The sequence below is a fragment of the Thamnophis elegans genome, chromosome 6 (genome assembly GCF_009769535.1).
Source record: "Thamnophis elegans isolate rThaEle1 chromosome 6, rThaEle1.pri, whole genome shotgun sequence".
Lineage (NCBI taxonomy): Eukaryota > Metazoa > Chordata > Lepidosauria > Squamata > Colubridae > Thamnophis > Thamnophis elegans.
This window is the reverse complement of record NC_045546.1, coordinates 75,121,185-75,143,821: the sequence shown is the minus strand read 5'-3', so window position 1 is coordinate 75,143,821 and position 22,637 is coordinate 75,121,185. Positions and strand designations below refer to the sequence as shown.

The 22,637-nt window shown below is 39.3% G+C and overlaps 1 protein-coding gene across 1 annotated transcript in view; it reads left to right on the top strand.

Annotated features, from left to right (window-relative positions):
• The first annotated feature begins 396 nt into the window (after positions 1 to 396).
• Positions 397 to 22,637, top strand: part of ADAMTS16 (ADAM metallopeptidase with thrombospondin type 1 motif 16) — a 102,025-nt gene continuing 79,784 nt past the window's right edge. The window contains exons 1-5 of the mRNA XM_032220453.1: positions 397 to 456; positions 1,714 to 1,801; positions 8,643 to 8,968; positions 18,855 to 19,128; positions 20,964 to 21,163. Of these exons, the coding sequence (XP_032076344.1) occupies positions 397 to 456; positions 1,714 to 1,801; positions 8,643 to 8,968; positions 18,855 to 19,128; positions 20,964 to 21,163 (948 nt within the window). The remainder of the gene's footprint in view (positions 457 to 1,713; positions 1,802 to 8,642; positions 8,969 to 18,854; positions 19,129 to 20,963; positions 21,164 to 22,637) is intronic.

Sequence of the window (22,637 nt, the reverse complement as noted above, 5' to 3'; positions counted from 1 at the left end):
GCTGGTTCCCCTCACCCGGGCGGCAGGCAGGAGGTCCTCGCAGAGAGAGGCTCGCATGGGGCGGCGGGCTGGAGAGAGATACACCTGGCGCGCCAAGGAGCCTCCAACCCTCCCGCGCCCACTGCCGTCACCGTCCGCCCCACCATCCGCGCTTTGGGTCAGGCACTTTTGAAGAGCCGCTGGGCGTTCTCCTCGCCGCGGAACCTCCGCCGGGAGGGAGATCCGTTCATTCCCGTCCTAAAGTCGCTTTAGGGCTGCCTCTCTGCACGGCTCCCCGCTGGCAGATGCAGGTCTTTGCCACCCTGGAAGAGGGCTCCGCTTCCCTTTGCCAGCCAGGAGTCCGCCTCCCTCCGTCCGATTCACCCCGCAGCTTCCCAGCCATCCCTTCTCCGGAGGATGCCTTCCAAGCGCTTAGCCGGGCTGTGGTTTTGGCTTCTCTTGGAAATACAGGTGAAGGTACGTTGGCCCCAGGGAGCAACTGGGCTGAAGCCTTTTGCCTCCCGCATTTTTCTCACCCGGCCCGACTCGGTTCCCTCACCGGGTGCCGCATTAATGACGTCAGCGGGAATGGCTGGGGGGTTTTCTCTGAAACAATGTTAAAAGTTTCTTTTTCGCTTGTTCGTAAAATGGGACTGCATTCCCTGAGCCTTTGCAAAATATTGAGGGTGGGGAAAAGTTTGTTGGTCTCTGCCTCTCTTTCAAATTTGCTTGGTTTCTTGTATTCTATTATTATTATTATTATTATTATTATTATTATTATTATTAGTAGTAGTAGTAGTAGTAGTAGTAGTAGTATTAGTATTATTAGTATTATTAGTATTATTAGTATTATTAGTATTATTAGTATTATTATTATTATTATTATTAGTAGTAGTAGTATTAGTAGTATTAGTAGTATTAGTGTTATTAGTGTTATTAGTGTTATTAGTATTATTATTAGTATTATTAGTATTATTAGTATTATTAGTATTAGTATTAGTAGTATTAGTGTTATTAGTGTTATTAGTGTTATTAGTGTTATTAGTAGTATTATTATTAGTATTATTATTAGTATTAGTAGTATTAGTAGTATTATTAGTATTAGTAGTATTAGTAGTATTAGTATTGTTAGTATTATTATTATTATTATTATTAGTAGTAGTAGTAGTAGTATTGGTATTATTGGTAGTATTATTAGTATTATTAGTATTACTGGTATTACTGGTATTGGTATTGTTAGTATTGTTAGTATTGTTAGTATTGTTAGTATTGTTAGTATTGTTAGTATTGTTAGTATTGTTAGTATTGTTAGTATTGTTAGTATTGTTAGTATTGGTATTATATTATTAGTATCATTAGTATCATTATCATTATTATTATTGCATGGTTAATCTTTGGTGAGATTCACAGCCTTTGGGGCTGGTTGGCAGCTCAACAGCTCCAGTCCTAACCAAGGACCTAGGAACTGTTAAGGTAATGTCGGAGGATATAAGCTGTTCCAAGTAGGGTGGTTTTTTGTAGAATCAGAATGTTCAAGTCTGATAAATTTAAGATTTCCAAATAGTGAAGTAGCCCTTTAGGTATTGCTCCAAGGGCTCCAATTACAATCAGGACAACACACAATTTCTTTTTCCACAGTCACTCAACTTCAATATTATTGCTATTGCTATTGCTGTTGCTGTTGCTGTTGCTATTGCTATTGCTATTGCTATTGCTATTATTATTATTTCATAGGGATGTGTGGGTCAAACAGCTGAAGGAAGCCAACATCTCCCGTTATCCTCTTTGCATTCAGAGTTGCTGCACTTCACAGATAATAATGGTAAGTTAAGCAGAACTTGGGATATTTGTCAGGGCACCTGAATTTTAATAATTTCCTAACTGCTCAAGTTATGTAATAAAGAATAGCATTACTGTATGTAAAGTGAACCATACCTGAAAACAACCTTCTGAGTTCCTTTTTTTTCAATCTTTTGCAAATGCACCATCTTTTCACTGATAGCATCCATCTCCAGAGTATAAAAGCGGTGCGTGTTTGCTTGGAAATGAATGCCAAAGTGTTCAGTAGTGTGGTTTTAAGGACTGCAAATTTAATGTGCTGTACTATTTTGTATGAACTTTCAGAGAAGGTAACTGAGATTTTGTACATTAATGTGATCCTATGAGCAGTCCAAAAGCTCCTGTTTCAGAGCTAGGAGAACTGTAAAACTGTGGTTGTTTACATTGTTTAATCTTAAGCATGTTTGGAAATATATTCCACTGAAATCACAGAGGGAAGTACACTTTCTTGGAATTTAGCCCCACCAAAATAATGGGACTAGCTGTCAATTAAACTTGCATAATGTTGACTGTATCATTCTGTGGGGATTCAGATAAGAATAAGCTAAACATTTAAATCATAAACAATTAACCTGTTAAATCTAATTTATCCAGTTGTAAACCCACATGGGAGTAAATGATATTGAATTTTGAGAGACTAATTCCAAATAACATGCTTACAAGTAGGCTATTAAGAAATCTTGCTGCTTTTTATAGGTGCCAAGTTCTGTGTTTTATTAGTAAGACTGAATTATTGAATTTATCTGCTGATATTTGGCCTGGTAATAATTGTGAAATGTGGGCTATATTTGATGTGTTTCATTACTCTGTGTCAAAGGATTGAACATGACTTTCTTAAATTAAACTGATATATTTGTTACTGGCTTTCTTCCAGTCTAGAATTGCTGCCCTGCAACTTAAAACCTAACAATAATAACTTAATGGACGAGGAAATAACACCCACACACATTTAAGCTAATGAATAACTGTTGCTCTCAGTGAGGTCTTATCACATAGCAATAGGAACCTTAATAAAGATCAGAGCCAATCAGTGACTCGCTCTGTTTGCCTTGCAAATATTTCAGAATAAGTGAGCAACTGTCCTGTGTAAGAACACAAACATATCCACCTTTTTTCTCACAACCAGGTTAACAGGTAGTCCAGCTTTTATTAAAATCATAAAATAACCAAGCAAGTAAAATCCAACAATAAAATTATCCCAATAATAACTGTAAATAACAATAAATATAGTAAATAACACATATTAATATTTTTGAATACTTAGTTAATATTAATAGTAATGAATAGTCAGTGGTGGGTTTCAAAAATTGTTCGAACCTACTCTGTGGGTGTGGCCTCCTTTGTGGGAGTGGCTTGCCACCCATGTGACTGGATGGGAGTGGCTTGCCGCCCATGTGACCGGATATGAAGATGCCGACGACACTTGTCAGAACCACCTTAAATTACCTCACACACAGCGCTGGCATGCATAAGAATATGATGTAAACTTGTTTTTTTAAAGGCATCTTTGGTTTGCGTTAAAACAACTTCAACACACGCAATCCTCTGATTGCACCACAAACGCAGTAGTCATCCTTACCTTTCACAGAGGCACTGAGTTTTATAGATATGAGCATGATAGTGTAGAATAATCATATCCAAGGACCAGTGGTGGGTTTCAAAAAATTTTGGAACCTCTTCTGTAGGTGTGGCCTGCTTTCCGGGTCCACTGGTGGAACCTCTTCTAACCGGTTCGGTAGATTTGACGAACCGGTTCTGCCGAATAGGTGCGAACTGGTAGGAACCCACCTCTGTGAATAGTGATGTTTTGATTACTCATCTAGCCACTTTTAAGTGCCAAGGAGTATTAATCCAGTGAGTGAACATACTTCCAAAGGGGAGAGTGATGCTTGGCCCTTCTTCTACTGAACATGCAAGAGAAGATCTGTGTCTTCCTTCTCTGGTGTAAAAAGTGTTGAGATATTCTGTCCACCTTTAGCAAGTCATTTTTAGATTAGACAGAGAAGAGTGGAATCTCCTTCTTCCCTGACTGGCCTAAATACCTAAAGCATTTATCTGTTGATGGCACAGAATATCTATAATGTTGTCTGACTGTATTTTTATAGTGACCTACTCAGTTAAAGTCCTGGCAACACACAGTATAAGTATGCATTACATCTGACAATGAAACAATGCTTTAAAAAAAAAGTTCACCCAATCTGTGAACTATGTTTGCCAATTTGTGGATGGTCAATAAAGCAAGCCAGTCTCCAGAGCAAGGAGTTCAAGAGTGTGAGGCTAACCGCAGAGAGGATTACTTTGGGGCCCATGTGTCTTACCCCTCTTGAACCTTATTCACACAGGGTGTGAATAGCCACAGCAGCCCCTCCCTCCCTGCTTCAAGGATGATCTCATCCAGAGCTAATTGTTGTGAACTGGGGTGCCTCTGGATCAATAGATACAACATCTTTTGAGATTCGTTCTGAGCTTATTTCTCCCTATCCAGATCCTTGTAATTCTAGACAGAGTTAAGCTGTCACAATTACTAGAGGAGATGATGCACGAATGAGGATTATCAGCAAATCAATAATTCCTCAACCAGAGCTGGTGGAAGAGCTTCCCCTACAGTTCCATGTGGATATTAAAATGTAGTAGGAAGCATACCAAGCCTGTAGTATCTACATTAGAGCACTCACTAGTTCAGTTGCTTTCCCCTTCAAATGGAACCATCACAAGCTAGCATCTTCCAACACCAGTAGGCAAGGTATCATGGTCAATGATTACAGAAACCACTGAGAGATCTAATAGGACAAAATGGGTCATGCTCACATCATTGAGATCCTGGTATACTTTATTGATTTGGTTTGGTTTTTATCCTGCCTTTGTTATTGTTTATCAACAAGTCAAGGCAACAAACACACCTAATATTCTTTCCTCCTAATGCTTTCCCCACAACAACAATCCTGTGAGGTGGATTGGTCTAAGAGAGTGTGATTGTCCAAAGTCGCCCAGCTGGTATCCACAAGTGTAATCAATACTGTTTCTGTCCTCATCTAAAACTGGCAGAAGCCTAAATGAATCATTTTCATTTGGATTCTTCTATAATTAAGGCACTGCAACTTTTTCAGCAACATTCACCAAAGGGATTTTTTTTTTGGAAACCACATATATTGAGATACGGCTTCTTTGAGAACAAACTTTTTTTAAGGTTGTTGACATCACATTCCCCCCCACCTTGCAAAAAAAAAAGCATCAATTATCTCTTGAGTTCAAGCATGCATGCGTTTCCAGATGCCTGAAGAGCCAGGAGGATGTGGGTCTAAAGACATGTTGATTCATGCTGCAGATGACCCTATCCACTTCTCAGTCTCCACAAACTCAAATTAATTCTATGAGACAGTGGAAGACATTGCCCCATGATTCATATTAGATTCTGTCCATATATAATTTAATTGCCAATGAATATGAGTGATCCTCTCTTCGGAAAACTTGGTCTTCATTTCAATTCATTCATTTCATTTCATTTCATTCATTCATTCATTCATCCATCCATCCATCCATCCATCCATCCATCCATCCATCCATCCATCCATTGCCTTCAAGACAGTTACCAATGCCTTCACCAAAGGCAAGGCACCCAATTGGCTTAATCTCAGACACTCTTGTCCTTCTGTTTTGGGAACCACCAAACATCTGATTCTTCTTTATTAAGCTACCTCAGTGCTTACTAGTATTATGGTACATATAAATCCCCCTACCTGGGAAGAGTACATCTCTCTAGGCAGACAGTACATCAATACATCTTGAGGACATCGGTCTTAAAAAATATAGGACAGGAGGGAAGATCAGAACCATGAATCATGGCATTAGTATGTTACATCAACATAGCAAGAATTGGGGTTCTGCTAAGGATCCCTAATGTGAAAAGTCTCCAAGAGGGAAATGTCTCTTTTTCTTGGCTACCTATCTGTTCTGCATTTGTGTTAAATATAAAACAGGGTTTTGCAACAACTTTAATAGGTGGGACTTTAACTCCCAGAATTACCCAGCCTGGGTTGGAAATATAAATTCACTCATCTTAAAGTTGCTGAGGTTGAGAAACGCTAATAAAAACGTCTTTCATAACTGATGATAAAAGGATAATGTCTTCTGCATCTTTACTCTTCCTGTGTGTTTGGCATGAAAAGCAAAAAATGCTGGAAAGAGGCAGGATTACTTGATTTCTTGCCTGAGAAAAGAATATTAATTTGACACTGCTTTGTAAGAGTTTCTGGAAAATAGGATGAAGTCCCTGATAAAAGGAAAAGGCAGTGAAAAAAGTGTGCAGTCCTTTGGGTGATAATTTACTAGGGTGTATTAAAGGAAAATATATACAAATGGAGAAGAAATGAACACTAGAGGGTGCTAAGTGTGAATTTGGGTTAATATAAAAGGAAAAAGGGAAGGACATTGCCACAGGTGTCACTGTCATACTACAGACCACTCCACCAGAGGAAATAGAAGAACCTTTTGCTAATCAATTAGCTGAGGTGTGCAGGATGCAGCCTATAATAGCAATAGGGGACTTTAACAATTCTGACATCAACTGGGAGAAAAGCTTTACACGTAGTTGGAGATCAAACTGATTCCTGATTAATCTACTAGAGAACTTTGTCTACGAAAAAGTAAAGAATGGAACTAGAGGATTGGTTGTACTGGACTTAATTCTCAGTAAAAGAAATGAAATGATAGAAGGGGTTGAAGTTATGGGAACTTTGGGAGAGAGTGACCATGTGATATTGGAATTCAACAAAATGCAGGCACAATAGAACAAAATCAAACTCATATCTTAAGCTTTAAGAGAGTAGATTTCCACAAACTTAGTGAGAGCTTGGGCAGGATTCCATGAATGGAAATATTTAAGGGGAAAGCAACTCAAGAGGCTTGGGAAACTCTGAAAAATGAGATTATAAAACCCCAGTCTAGCACAATACCACTGAAAAAAAATGATCTCAGAAGAAACCATCATGGTTACATAACAAACTCTCTGATAAACTAAAAAAAAAAGACAGGTATAAAAAGGAAAAAGAGACACCTGTAATTAAGACAGAATATCAGCATATAGTTCAAATCTACAAAGATGAAGTCAGAAAAGCTAAGGCTCAGAATGAATTAGATTTGCCCCAATTATCAAAAATATTTTTTTTAAAAAAAGTTTCTTTCAATGTAAAAAACAAGAAAAAAACTCAGAGAAATGATTAGTCCAATAATGGGAGAAGATGGCAAAGAGTGACAGGTAGCAGGGAGAAAAAAGAACTGCTTAATTTATTCTTCGCAGGGAGAATGGATATGTTCTTGATCTCCTGTCTGCACTCATACCTACTTCTCCTGCCTCAGTACACCCTGAAACATCGGCACAAGCAAACTGCTTCATGGGCTGGATCTTATCCACACATTTCTTTGGGACACTTAATAACAGCCAAGTGCATCCTCCTGAACTGTTTTGAAAAAGGACATAAAAATGATTGAATTAGCCACAGCATACATGTGTACCAGTGGTGAGTTTCAAAAATTGTTCGAACCTACTCTGTGGGTGTGGCCTCCTTTGTGGGAGTGGCTTGCTGCCCATGTGACCGGATGGGAGTGGGGTTAGAGCATTGTACTGATTGGTCAAATTGTATTTCAATAAATGGAAGCTGAAATTACTTCAAATACTAAAATAACCTGTCAGGAGTAGCATTGTCTATTTGGTAAAAGATCACCTGGGAAACTTATTTGTACTCATTTTGTTCATTTCGATCTTTGGATGAAGAGGCATTTGACTAGTCAATAAATTGCTTTCAATTTTTAAGTCATGATTAAACTGGGCACAAGTTTGGACTTACATTCTCTTCCACCCTTCCACCATCTGCGATTCTGTGATTTTTGTTAAACCATACTTTTTTCATGTTCTTTCATATAACATGCTATATACAATCAGTATAACATACGGTAGAAAATGTTTCATCCATTATGCAGGATTTTCCCCCCCAATTTTTCATCCGAAATGTTCATCCCGTTCTGTTGAAAATGGCTCACCTGCAGGCAATTGCCTATTTTCCAGGTTATAACCTCTGGTTGCACATCTAAGTGAATCTCAACAAAAGTTTAATGAAATATTTTTGCCTTTGAATTTTGAACCTTGAATATTAGCAAGATAGCACACCTCTGTTAACTTCAAACAGCTTCTTTAGGAAAACAGAATATAATTCTGGGAGTTCTGAATTAGAATTATCTCTTTATGAAATGGAATGAATAAGTAGTGAACCTGAAGATACCGCAATGCACCTAGTGAAAAATAGTTTTTAATATATCACACACAGTTCTTTTGAAACCCAAGTTAGTATATGAATGATTTTTTAGTATCTCCTACTTTGGGAAGGATGTTTTTCAATATAAATAATATAACACAAGAGCCTATTGTCTTTAAATATTTACACTAATGGCATATATTAACTAATATATAACATTATTTAAACTAATTTGTTGTGGGTTAATACTTTTGTCCTCTATATTTCAATATAGGGTACATTCCAAATGAAAATTTTCTTGAAGATCTGCATTGCTGATTGCAGCTGAATGATAGAGCTTGCATGAAGCAGTCAGTTGGTTGGCCTCACAGCCTTAAGCAAGTCACTCTTTCATCTTTAGCCCTTACATCTCATTATCACTATCTTCTCGTGGATATATCAATGATAGTTATCTGCAGTTTTAATTTAGTTGAGGAGCTAAGTTGCAAATTGAATTATATTTGTAGATGCTTGGAACTGTACCTGAATTTTGGGCCTGCCATTTGCAATCTGATTCTGTGCCTTGACTGATTACAGAATATGACATTGTGACGGCATATGAAGTAGACCAAAATGGAGATTATATAACCCATGCAATTGCACACCACGAGAGAAGGAAGCGATCAACTTCAGAGAGCTCAACTGAGTCATTACATCTCCATCTCCAAGGATTTGGCCATGACTTCCAACTTGATCTTAAGGCCTCCAATTTTCTTGTGGCACCTGGATTTACAGTACAAACTCTGGGCAAGGGGGGAACCAAGACAGTACAGACATTCCCATCTGAAGACTTTTGTTTTTATCAAGGCGTTTTGCGATCGCACAAAAACTCAACTGTAGCACTTTCAACCTGTGGAGGCTTGGTAAGTAGAGAGTGTGACAATTGCTACAATTTAAGTTATGTGGAAGTCAAATCGGAAAGAAAATGTTCTATATAGGTAAGATATTTGCGAGCATTTCAGTAGCAAATCATGCAGATAATCATTTGTGATAAATTGAGAACTCTGCTGTCTTGTGTCTGCATCTGACTGGACAAAGAAGGATTTGGATTGTGAAATGGAATAGAGTAATATTGAATAGATCTTCATTTACCAAACATAGTAATGAATCCTCTGTGAAACTCTGCATTTTAGAGTTGGAAACAAGGCTGCATCCACTTAGATAAGTTTATCACATCATCCCACCCAAAACGTTTTTTTTTAAAAGCAAGAATTGAAATTGAAAATTAGCCCTGCTTTAAAAAGTCATATTACAAGCCTTCATATAGGTAGGGTTTTTTAATATCCTTGCCCACCCTAGCAGGTGGACTGTTTGATGCCCTCCTGTAAGCAAGTTGGCTCATTTCCATTTTATCTATGTTTAGACAATAATCAGATTTGTTCATTCCTTGCTTTTACTGACAGTGTGAGAACTAGCTCACAACAGCTCTCTCTTCCTGTGAAGAATGATAACCATGCCAATACATTGGGGGCAGGAAGGTTTGATTAGGTATCATACCATACTAGGAAGTAGAAGAAGGGAACATATTGAATTTGTTGCTCAGTGATGACTCAGATCAGAGCAGTGACGTGCGGTGAGGTTTATGGCTGGTGAGGCAGTCCTCTCCCCTGACACCCCACTGACTAAAGCACTTTCTTTCACCCGCCTGAGCTCGCGGCAGCCCGCCTGAGCTCGCGGTAGAGCTCAGGCGGGCTGCCGGGAGCTCAGGCGGGCGAAAGAAAGTGCTTTAGTCAGTGGGATGTCACAGGAGAGGAGAGAATGCCTGAGCATTGCATTTATTAAAGAAAAAAGGAAAAAAGGCAATTTGAAGGAAAAGAGGGAGCGTGGGGTGGGGGTGGGGGGCATCGGAAATGGAAAGGAGGAAGAGTGAGCGCGACGCTGCAGCTTTAAACAGAATGATAGAGTTGAAGCCTCTAAAAAATGCGCCCTCTACTATGAGGCAGGAGAACTGCGTGCCTCAACTACCTTGGGATTTTTTAGGCTTTTAACCCTCGCTAAACTCTGCTCGAGCGCCTAAAAAGCCAGACTAGATGAGGCATGCAGTTCTCCTACCTCATAGTAGAGGGCGCTTTTTAGAGGCTTTTTTAAACAGGCAGTCATTCACGGTGTGGCAGCAGCTAGCTAGCCTAATCTCAGCACTCGCCTTTTCCCATATACATTTTTTTCCTTTTCATGATTGACATTGGTGAGGCTGTGGATCTCCTGCCTCTCCTGACTCCACGTCACTGGATCAGAGCATACTTTGTGTATCAGACCATCATTCATTCATTCATTCATTCATTCATTCATTCATTCATTCATTCATTCATTCATTCATTCACCTTATGTGGGAAGGAGAACAAAGATCTTGGAGTCTGAAAGAAACACTCAGTTTTATCAGTCATTGAGCCGAGGTGGCGCAGTGGTTAAATGCAGCACTGCAGGCTACTTCAGCTGACTGCAGTTCTGCAGTTCGGCTGTTCAAATCTCACCGGCTTAGGGTTGACTCAGCCTTCCATCCTTCCGAGGTGGGTAAAATGAGGACCCGGATTGTTGTTGGGGGCAATATGCTGACTCTGTAAACCGCTTAGAGAGGGCTGAAAAACCTATGAAGCGGTATATAAGTCTAACTGCTATTGCTATTGCTATTCCATCTTATTGTTACCATCCTGAGCCCTTTTGTGTTTCTAGCCATCTGATCTGATTTGTTTTATGGAAATCACAAGTGAGTTAAGTTCCTATTCCAGCTTTACTAGGGAACCACGAATTTCAGATAATTTCTCATAAAAGATATTTGACCACCCAGAAAACTTATAAATAAACAGAAATGTTCTGTAAACAGTCTAGCTTTCATAATTTCTGATTTAGGGTTATTAACTCCCACTGAGACCAGTCCTGAAGATTTTATTCCTCCAATTAAAGTGTGCATGTGACATACTTGCAATTGAGCTATGCATATACACCCTTACACTTGCCAGAATCCATGCTCCCAAAAAAGACAGGGCCAGTACAAAATATTAAATTACTATGAATTGTACTAATCACTGTCAGTTAAGATTAATTGCTTGTAAAATATAGCATTCCATTTATAAAATTAATTTAGCCCCATTTTCATATCTACAACCATTCATTCACAGGAAAGCTATCCTCTCAACCACAAGTATAAATATTCTCAGAGGGACTGTAGAATTAGAGTTCAGGAAAGCAAACAAATCTACATATGCTTACTCTTTGTTAAGTTATATTGATTTCAGCGGCTCTTATTCTCATTTAAGAATGGAAAGGGTACTGCTATATTGGCTGCTAGTGAAAATTGGGGAAGAAATCAGGAGGTTTTTTGTTACAGTTTCCTATCCCCCACATCCCGTCCCAAAATAAGTAAGGTCAAAAGAGGCATTGTAGTGGGCTTTCCCAATGCTGGATTACGAGCAATCTAATTTTTAATTTTTCCAGTTCCCACTCTGTACCATGTGTTGAGTTAGAAGGGAATATCTCTAGCATAACCTGGGTCAAATATGGCCCACCATTTAGATTTGGTTACTCATAGCAATTACTTAGACAAAGTTCTATATTGACTAGTTAAGAGGCTCCTATACACCATGAATGCATAACTCCTTATTCTGCTTTTTTTTACTCATAGCATGTGATATATTCTATCTACAATACTGATTGAAAAACAATGCATTCTGGTGGAAGATTATGGCTGTATTCTTGATCCCAGTAGATTGATCCTAAATGGAGCTAATTCTTGAAGTTTCTTTAAGGCAATTTCCATCACAGGAAATTGAGTATCTTAGATACAGATTAACAGAGTTGGAAGGGACCTTGAAGGTCATCTACTCCAACCCTCCGCCCAAGAAGACCCTACACCATTTTTGACAAATGGCAGTCCAGTCTCTTGAAAGCTTCCAGTGACAAAGCTCTTACAACTTCTGAAGGCAAGCTCTTCTATTAGTTGATTGCTCTCACTGTTGGAAAAACTTATCCTTATTTCCAGGTTGAATCTCTCCTTGATCAGTTTCCATCCATTATTCCCTTCCTGGCCTTCAAGTGCTTTGGAAAATAGCTTGACCCCTTCCTCTTTCTGGCAGCCCCTCAAATATTGGAACACTGCTATCATGTCTCCCCTGGTCCTTCTCTTCACTAGACTAGCCATGCCCAGTTACTGCAACCATTCATCTTGTTTTAGCCTTCAGTCCAGTCCCCTAATCATTTTGGTTGTGCTTCACTGCACTTTTTTCTAGAGTGTCAACATCTTTTTTTAGAGTGTGATGACCAAAATTGGATGCAGTATTCTGGGTGTGTGCATTTTCATTATTTGATGACCAGAGACATCCAAGAACCAAAACTGTGGTTATAACTATGCAATTTAAGGCCTTCATATATTGCCTGGCACTTTTTAACATGACATGAATATAAAAAGGGGATTATGTTTCTGAAGATGCAATCACGACCACCATCCTGTCATGTAGACGATGACTAGAGCACCAAACAAATATGATGTAATTTCACAGGCTCAGTAAATAGTGCATCCTAGTGGGGACACAGCTGATACATTTGATGAGCGAGTAATGAAAAATTAATTGGATGATACAATGTTTTGAATATTGTGTTCATATTTTATTCGATACTTTGATATATGGTTATTGAAGATGTTGGCTAAAGTATTCATGCACATCAATTTTTCGGTTCCACCACAAAACTGCGCTCGACTAAACCGCGCCTGACTAAACCGCGTCGCTGATGTCATCAACAGGGCGACAACAGCGCGGAGACAGAAGCACGCTGTAAACCCTAAACCTAAAATTAACCCCTAAACCTAAACCTAACCCCCCTAAGCCTAATCCTAACCCTAAACCTAACCCTAAACCTAACCCTAAACCTAACCCTTAACCTAACCCTAAACCTAATCCTAATCCTAATCCTAACCCTTAACCTAACCCTAACCCTAACCCTAACCCTTAATCTAACCCTAACCCTAACCCTTAACCTAACCCTAAAGCTAACCCTAAAGCTAACCCTAAACCTAACCCTTACCTTAAGTTGAATTGGCTTGCTTTCAAAGCACTATTTAAAGCGCCCTTCTTTCTCCGTGCTGGCTTTTGTCGCCCTGTTGATGACGTCAGCGATGCGGTTTAATCGGGCGTGGCTTAGTCGAGCGCGGTTTTGATGGGTCATGCAATTTTTCACTCTATGGGCCAGCATTGTGCTTTTAGTAAGCTTCTGTTAGTGTGTTTTCAACCTAATTGAAATTAATTGAAATTCTCCATTTCATAAAAATAATATTCTCATTCTTCTGCGGAGATGGGAAATTTCAGAAAAAATATGTGAGTGGGGAAAATTATTATAATATAATAATTATATTATGATAATTATGAATTCATTTTAAAACCAAAAATGTTGTCCCCTTTCAGTCTCCTCACACTGCATGTGTTTCCTGTAATTCTGGTGGAAAATATCATATCAAATTGACCCCATGGCAGCCAAGGAAAGAAGTTGTTGCTCTGAAAGTTACTTCTATTTTAAGTTTAAAAGTTTTTTTTAAAAAAAAAAACATTAAACTTTTCTTCTTTGCTAAGTCATCTTACTTTTAGAATGTCCAAGGAATGGCATTATGGAATGGGCAGTGCAAAAACCATAGATGAGAAGTGATTCTGAAATTATCCACATTATGTAAAAAAAAAACCTAACCCTTGATATTAATACATGTCATTTTTCAGTGTATTTATGAACTGCAGTAAGCATCTGCATATTAATATTAAAAACTTGTGAAGTGGATTTAATGTTCTATAGGGAGATGACTTCACTTAATTACAGATATATTTTGTCATGAGATAACATGATGTCTCTTTGTTAGAATGCCAGGATTATGCTATTTATTTTTACCAAAATCCCACCCATAGGTTCCACCCAGGAAAGAAAGTCTAATTTATATTCAGAAATGCTTAACTTTTAGCTTATTATTTATTGAAACATAAATGTTCAAGGTGATTAGGGACTTTTTCTACTTTCAAAGTATTAAAAAAATGATGCGTAATAAAGGGGGAATCAATTAATCAGCCACCCCTCCATACTCTTGAAGATTTGTTTAACAAGTTTTTCCTCTTTGGTGACTATAAAATAGCAAAATAATTTCGTGCTCCCAGGATTTATATTCTCAGTTTGACTACTTATGCATCTCAAGTTGTATTAATCACAAAACTAACACTAGGAACTGACTTATACATGTTTAGCTGTACATGTTTCATAGCTCAGTAAATGAGTGTCTTCATTTGGGATAGAAAAAAAAAATCTGCCTGGGAATCTGTGATGAGACATCCTCATAATGCAGTAAGCAGTATTTTAGTAGTAATAAGGATTTTGTAGCATATCAAAAATTTAGGCAGTGGAGTAAATCTTTTACAACCATATTTGGAAAAAATCGTCATTAAACAGTGTGGTCATTAAGTGGGACATCATATGACCTCACAGCAGTGGTGGGTTTCAAAAATTGTTCGAACCTACTCTGTGGGTGTGGCCTCCTTTGTGGGAGTGGCTTGCTGCCCATGTGACCAGATGGGAGTGGCTTGCCGCCCATGTGACCGGATATGAAGATGCCAACGACACTTGTCAGAACCACCTTAAATTACCTCACACACAGCACTGGCATGCATAAGAATATTATGTAAACTTGTTTTTTAAAAGGCATCTTTGGTTTGCATTAAAACAACTTCAACACACACAATGTTTTCATTGTGCCACAAATGCAGTAGTCATCCTTACCTTTCACAGAGGCACTGAGTTTTATAAATATGAGCATGATAGTGTAGAATAATCATATCCAAGGACCAGTGGTGGGTTTCAAAAAAATTTGGAACCTCTTCTGTAGGTGTGGCCTGCTTTCCGGATCCACTGGTGGAACCTCTTCTAACCAGTTTGGTAGATTTGACGAACCGGTTCTACCGAATAGGTGCGAACTGGTAGGAACCCACCTCTGGTCCAGGTAATCTTATTTTTCAGGTTAATTTACAATAGGTCTATTTGTACACCAATCACATCTTTTCATTATTACTTTTGTTAAAAGTGAATTCCTCAAATTTTGGACAAATATTTATGTATATGACATATAAGCCTAGAAATATCTGAGCTATCTTAATATCTTGTCACAAGAACTAATCCAGTACATCCTGAAATCAAATGGTCTTTGGTTCCATTTGAAACATATTTTGTCAATCTGGATTTTAGGTTCAATTCTCTTTTTCTCCCTAGTCATATTCTCCCTGAATATGGAACTGTCACTTAGGATTCCCACATCATCATCAGGTGTATATAATAATGCAGCATATTGAGGTCCATGGTGTTTTGTAAGTTGTTATGGCAACACAATAACAAGTAGGAGTCTTTCCTGATAAATGAAGCTTGAAAACTCCAAAAACTACTACAAGTTTGACCCAGAAGACAAAAGAACACTTGACCTTATTATTATGAAATATAAAGTATTAGTGGCCAGTGGTGCAAAAGACCTATTAGCTGATTCAGTCTTCCATTATCATATTTTCCTTTGATAGGATTTTAAAAGTGTCATTTGGAATTTCCTAATGACTAAATTTCTACACTTTCCCCACTGTTTAAATAGCCCTGTGCATTGCTTCATATTTAATTCCTTAAACAATCCTTTGCACCAGGGGCACAAGAAGAGTGTTTATCTGCTATATTTTAAAGTAATTGTATCTTTTCCCATATGGCAGTGCACAGCTGCTTTTAAGAATATAGACAGGTGGTACATTTGGGTCCCCACTCATTCTGGAAGGCCTCTTGGCAATCAAATCTCAATAGCTGCATAACCCCAACATTACAGAGGTGGATGCCTTTATAATATGAGAAATTATTGCCACTACAATTTTGGGGAAAAGATTAAATAACATTTTACAGTAAATCTTACCTGCTCCTGTACATTAAAGTGAGAATAGATCTGCCACCAAAATTATGTTGCTCTGCAGAGCTTGTTAATGTAAGTATGACCTACATGCCTGAAAATGATGTTCGATAGTGTTCCTTTTTCCTCACTATCAACAGGCATTGATATGGAATGAAGACAGAGAAAATTTATAATTCTGGAGAAAATGTTATAGTCAGTGTGTAACTGGTGAGTTCTACACAATGAGTTTTATCCTTAAACTGTTCTGATTGCAGGTTAAACCCAAGAAATACTACTCTGGAATGTTCTCAGATTTTTGTGACATTTGCTGAAATCAGGGCACTATAAAAACAGTTTGGTTTGCTTTGGTTTATTGGATTTATATGCCACCCTTCTCCCAAGGACTCAGAGCGGCGTACAACATTAAAAAAACACATATTACAAAAGTTTAAAAAAATTAGATAGAGTATCCAAAAAACAAACCCAATTAAGATTCACAATAACATTTTTAAAAATTCGATTAAAATTAACAATAATCAATCCTTTATTTTGTTTTGTTCAGGCCAGGCTGGCTTGCTGGAAAAGCCAACTTTTTAGGGTGCTTCGGAAGGATCGGAGGTTGGGGATTATACGAAGCTCCACGGGCAGCTCATTCCAGAGGGAAGGTGCTCCCACAGAGAAGGCTCTCCCCCTGGGGGTCGCTAGCCAACACTGTCTGGCCGACGGCACCCTGAGGAGGCCAACTCTGTGGGATCGCACTGGACGATGGGAGGCTACCGGTGGCAGTAGGTGGTCTCGCAGGTATCCTGGGCCTAACACACACGTGGGAGGCTACCGGTGGCAGTAGGTGGTCTCACAGATATCCTGGGCCCAACAGTCATGATTACACTTAACAGGCACTTATACTGCCTTTGCTTTAGTTTTTCTACAGACAGATTTATAAAAAACCATCATTGTGGTCTTTCCTGTATACACTATGGGGAAGTTTTCTCCTTCTCCTCTACCATTTCTGAAGCTGCATTTCAGTCCCTTTGCAATCTGGTGTTCAGTTGCATTGCAATCTGGAATATAATTGCTGGGAAGTAGTCGTGGGCCTTACCTGAGGATGGGGGTAGGGTTACCTTTCATCATCACCAAAGAACATCTTCATCAAAGAACAACTTCATCATTACTAAAGAACATCACCCAGCAACTTGCATTTTGGAACACTGTAAGAAGCTAAAAGCTTGAAAGTTGGAGGGGGGTGAAAGAAAGGGTGTATGGAGGGTTGAAGTGGTATATTGGGCTTGTATTTTGGGGAGTATTTTTGACAAGGATGGCTGTGGTTATTGTTCAATGTTATATGGCCCCGGTTATGCACAGTATATAAGTGACTGTATGAATTGAAAATGAAAATGAAAATAAAACATTTGAAGATCAAAAAGCTAAAAGCTTACAAGAACAAACTTGCCAAACTTTGCACAGCTAAGAATCAATGGGCAAACGTTTGATACATATACTGTAAATCCACTTGGGGGGTGGGAGGGGTTAGTTCTTCAGATAGAACATATTAGAGAGAGGCTAATATCACTTTAAAAATCATAGAAATCTCTCCCGGTATCTGAAAAAGGCTTTACCAATGTTCACAGGCAAGCCATGCCTTCAGCATGACTTGGAGAGAGATTTGTAAGTGTCCTGTTGAACAATGTTTCTATCCCTGTGGTGCCAGTCAAGTGGAATATATTATTCACTACATCCTCCACTCTCCTACTTACAATAAGATTAGGCACCAAATTATTCATGGTAGGTGACTGCTTTGTCCCTGATCTTCACTTATTCAAAGAAATGGCCCGATGAGAGCTTACACTTGTTTGGCATAAGCAAGACTTCCTGTCCCATGGAAACCTATAACTGCATTCAGGTGAATGCAGATAGACTTCTATCAGACCTTTATCTTCAAAGTGCAAAGATCAATGACTGAACTTGAAGTTTGGACTTAAGTGATGCTCCAGATACCTAACATACATTACTATGCACCTTGTTCAATCTAATCCTTGTACGGAGCTACTGAAACCTGTGTCGATATAAATTGTGGTTAGCACTGGAATAAAGATACTCGGTCCTTGTTACAAGTGACAAGATAGGGAGAAAAAGTAGCTTAGAGAGGAGGCGATATTCATCTCTAGTCTTTCTGCTTTGAAAATATTGGCTTGCATATAATCACCGTGAGATTTAGGGAAATTTTAAAAGGGGCAGCTGAAAGCCGAGCATGGGAAAAGAATTGAAGCAGTGGTGGGTTTCAAAAATTGTTCAAACCTACTCTGTGGGTGTGGTCTCCTTTGTGGGAGTGGCTTGCCAGCCATGTGACGGATGGGAGTGGCTTGCCACCCATGTGACCGGATGGGAGTGGCTTGCTGCCCATGTGACCGGATATGAAGATGCCGACGACACTTGTCAGAACCACCTTAAATTACCTCACACACAGCACTGGCATATATAAGAATATGATGTAAACTTGTTTTTTAAAAGGCATCTTTGGTTTGCGTTAAAACAACTTCAACACACGCAATGTTCTGATTGCACCACAAACGCAGTAGTCATCCTTACCTTTCACAGAGGCACTGAGTTTTATAAATATGAGCATGATAGTGTAGAATAATCATATCCAAGGACCAGTGGTGGGTTTCAAAAATTTTTGGAACCTCTTCTGTAAGTGTGGCCTGCTTTCCGGGTCCCCTGGTGGAACCTCTTCTAAACGGTTCAGTAGATTTGATGAACCGGTTCTACCGAATAGGTGTCAACTGGTAGGAACCCACCTCTGAATTGAAGGGACCTTTCTCTAGGATCATTAGCAGCCATTGCCCTTGTTCCTAACTGTTGTTCTCTTTTTCTAGTCAGGCTTGATCAGGACGCAGGAAGTGGATTACTTTTTGAAACCACTACCTCCAAATATTGCACTTAAACATAACATTTCTGTTCCTGGTGGTCACCGTTCCCATGTACTGTATAAGAGATCGACTGAACCTAAACTAGTAACGGATAATAATGAGGTAATTGGGACTGATGAGAGCCAGCAAGAGGCTCACAATTATGTCTTTCAAGATAGCCAAGCATCTCGCAATTCTGAGGGGCGTCAAAAGCAGCACTTTTGTGGAAGGCGTAAAAAATGTATGTAAAGATGTCTCTTCCTCTGTTTATTACTTAAATGTATTTTAAGACTGCCAATTTGACATTCGGTTCTGCTTTTTTCCAGCAAATAAATGTTTTCACACATAAGATGTGATCAAGAAATGATGTTCAATTGAACATTAGTTACTGCTTTGTATAATGTAATGTGTGAGGGGTTGCTTTAATGTAATTTCATATCAAATGTTCAAGCAAATTGACAACACAGTATTTGTAGCAGTGGTGGGTTTCAAAAAAATTTGGAACCTACTCTGTGAGTGTGGCCTCCTTTGTGGGAGTGGCTTGCCAGCCATGTGACCTGGTGGGAGTGGCTTGCCGGCCATGTGTTCTCTCTCTCTCTCTCTCTCTCTCTCTCTCTTCTTCCTTTTGTCTCTCTATCCCTTTTTTCTTTTTTTCTTTCATCTCTCTCTCGCTCTTTTTCTTTCTTTTTTTATTTATTTCTTCCTTTCTTTCTCTTTCTCTCTCTCCCTCTGTCAGTCTGTCTGTCTCTCTGTGTGTGGGGGGGGGCAGTGGTGGGTTTCAAAAAAATTTGGAACCTCTTCTGTAGGTGTGGTGTGCTTTCCGGGTCCACTGATGGAACCTCTTCTAACCGGTTCGGTAGATTTGACGAACCGGTTCTACCGAATAGGTGCGAACTGGTAGGAACCCACCTCTGGTTTGTAGTGTAAATGTATTATCCTGTTAGGTTTCACTGTTCAAAATTCTCTTTTCCAATGCTTTAACTCCTTAACTGGGAACAATCAATCAATGATGCGTTGTACTTAATGCTTTTTTCATTATTATTAGGGTGCTGAAATGTATGTTGGCTTTTGAATACATCTGCATATTTCCCCTTTTTTAATCTTAGGAGGAAATAACCTGATATGAAAGATGTTTTGGGTCCAAATCCCATCAGTCCCCAGCCAATGGGCAGAAGACATATTTTAAATCACCTAAAAAAATTCAGACTATCAAATTATACTCAATCTAAGCATCTTTGGACCAACCCAGACAAATGAAGAACTCTTAAGCTCATTGATTTAACAAGGGAAAATTAATGCACAATTTAAATCAATAATCCCCAGGTTACAAGCACTCCCTTAATGAATGTTTGAAGTTATGCAACAAGCACCCCCTAGTGTTTACAAACAAGTCCCAAAATTACGAATGTTGCAGCACCACAGCAATTGTTCGCCCTTACAAACAACTGCAGAGGCTCTGCAACTTTCGTCCTACACATTACAGGTCAAAATGGAGCTTCTGAGAGGCGGATCCACCCCTCAGAAGCTCGTTCGGTCCTCCGTGGGCTTCCCCTGGCACATTGCAGGCCAAAATGGAGCTTCCAAGGGGCGGAATTAAATACACAACAAACAGCATGTACTCAACAACAGTTGTAGCATCCCCAGGTCACGTGATTGTCAGTTGCAACCTTCCCAGCCAGCTTCCAACAAGCAAAGTCAATAGGGGAGACTGGATTTGCTTAATGACTGTATGATTCATTTAATAACTGCAGTAATTTTCTTAACAACCATGGATAAAAAGGTTGTAAAAAATTGGTATGACTTAAGAATTCTTAGCAATGAAAATTCAGGACCGAATTACGGTCATATGTTGAGGAGAACCTATAATAGGAGGGAGTATCATGTTAAAAATTGTAAGTTAGGGAAGCCTCAAACTTGGGAGTACACATAGATCTCCATATTATGACACTGGAAATTATAATATCCTTGACTTTTATTCTTGCTTATTTTCAGCTTGTTTGTTTGGTTTGATTTTGTCATTCACATGAACCTATATAACCGAGTGTTATTTGAACATCTTTTCTCTTGTTGTTGCAGATATGCCTCAGCCTCCAGGTGGAGACACCTACATCTTGCCAGATGAATATAAACCTCTGCTGAGAAACAAGCGGTCGCTTTTGAAAGCCCATAAGCCCAAAGAGTTCAATGTTGAGACTTTGGTGGTGGTTGACAAAAAGATGATGCAAAACCACGGCTATGAGAATATTACTACTTATGTTCTAACTGTACTTAATATGGTACGGATGTTCGTTTAAGTTGATTACTGAACATGTATACAGAATCCATATTATAATTGTCTGAGACTCCTCCAACGAGAATGTATCTCCCCTTGTTCCCCGACAAAACTTTCTTCTTCTTGGGTTACTGCAAACATTAGATTTCTGTTCTGACCCCCTCCTCCGTCCAGTAACGAAAGCCGAGACAAGCTTAATTAGAATGTCCTTTAATAGCAAGACCAGAATCTCGGTGGCTGAAAGCTGCTGGGCCACAAGAGATTTCTATGCTTCCTTAAATAGAGTCCAGCGTAACAGAGATGCAACAACATTCACGTCTTGGATATGAGTGACATTTAGCAAGTATGTTAACAAACCACATCTTTGCTTGAATACATAGCCCCACACCAGAGATTGCTTCTGTTTCGGACGAACCGGTAAAGGAATTCAGGCCTGCCACGCCCCCGAACCGGTTTCCCTCACTGCCACTGGGCTGCCACCATTTTGGTTTTTAGTGAGTCTGCATGCTGTAAATTGTTCTGCGCATGTGGGAAGAATAAGTTACATTGAATAGTGCGTGTGTGGGTGGCAAACAGATAGTAAAATTGGCAGCAACCCACTCCTGCCCCACACTGATGCCTCACCTGTTCCTCATTCATTCCTCAGTAGATTCTTGCAATGACTCTTCTTAAACCTCAGCTCCCCTCCTATTTTTCCCTTTAACAAAAGCAAGAAATGAGCATAGCCACTTCAAGCCGAGGTGGCGCAGTGGTTAGGGTGCAGCACTGCAGGCCACTTCAGCTGACTGCTAGTTCAGCAGTTCGGCGGTTCAAATCTCACCGGCTCAGAGTTGACTCAGCTTTCCATCCTTCCAAGGTGGGTAAAATGAGGACCCGGATTGTTGTTGGGGGCAATATGCTGACTCTGTAAACCGCTTAGAGAGGGCTGAAAGCCCTATGAAGCGGTATATAAGTCTAACTGCTATTGCTATTGCTAAACCATTGGAAATCTTCGAAGCAGAACCTGCAGGGTCATCTTGACCAAAAGAAGGTGTCATGTCTCTAGGACCTTCATAACATTCATGGGTAGAAATGGGTATCAGAAAAAAGGAGGAACTTAGGTTTTTCATCTGTAGCTATCATTCGGCTAGAAAGACACATCTTGTTTCCCATTGCTGACTTCAGTGCAAATGTGCTTCTCTGTATGCCTGTATGGGCAGGTGGATGGACACAAGCACATGCAGGCATATTCTCAAATATCTTTCAATGCAATTTAAATTGTAATTGTAATTTAATAAATTTATATGCCACCCAACCCCATAGGACTCCGGGCGGCTTACAAATACAACAGTAAAATAAAAAGTAGAATATCGGGAAAAACGAAAACAGATTTAAAAGCAACACACCATACCCTCAAACCTAGATGGGGCTGGACCTCATTCATGGGGTCAACAGCCCCAGACCTGCCGGAACAGCCAGGTTTTAGTGGCTTTTTGGAA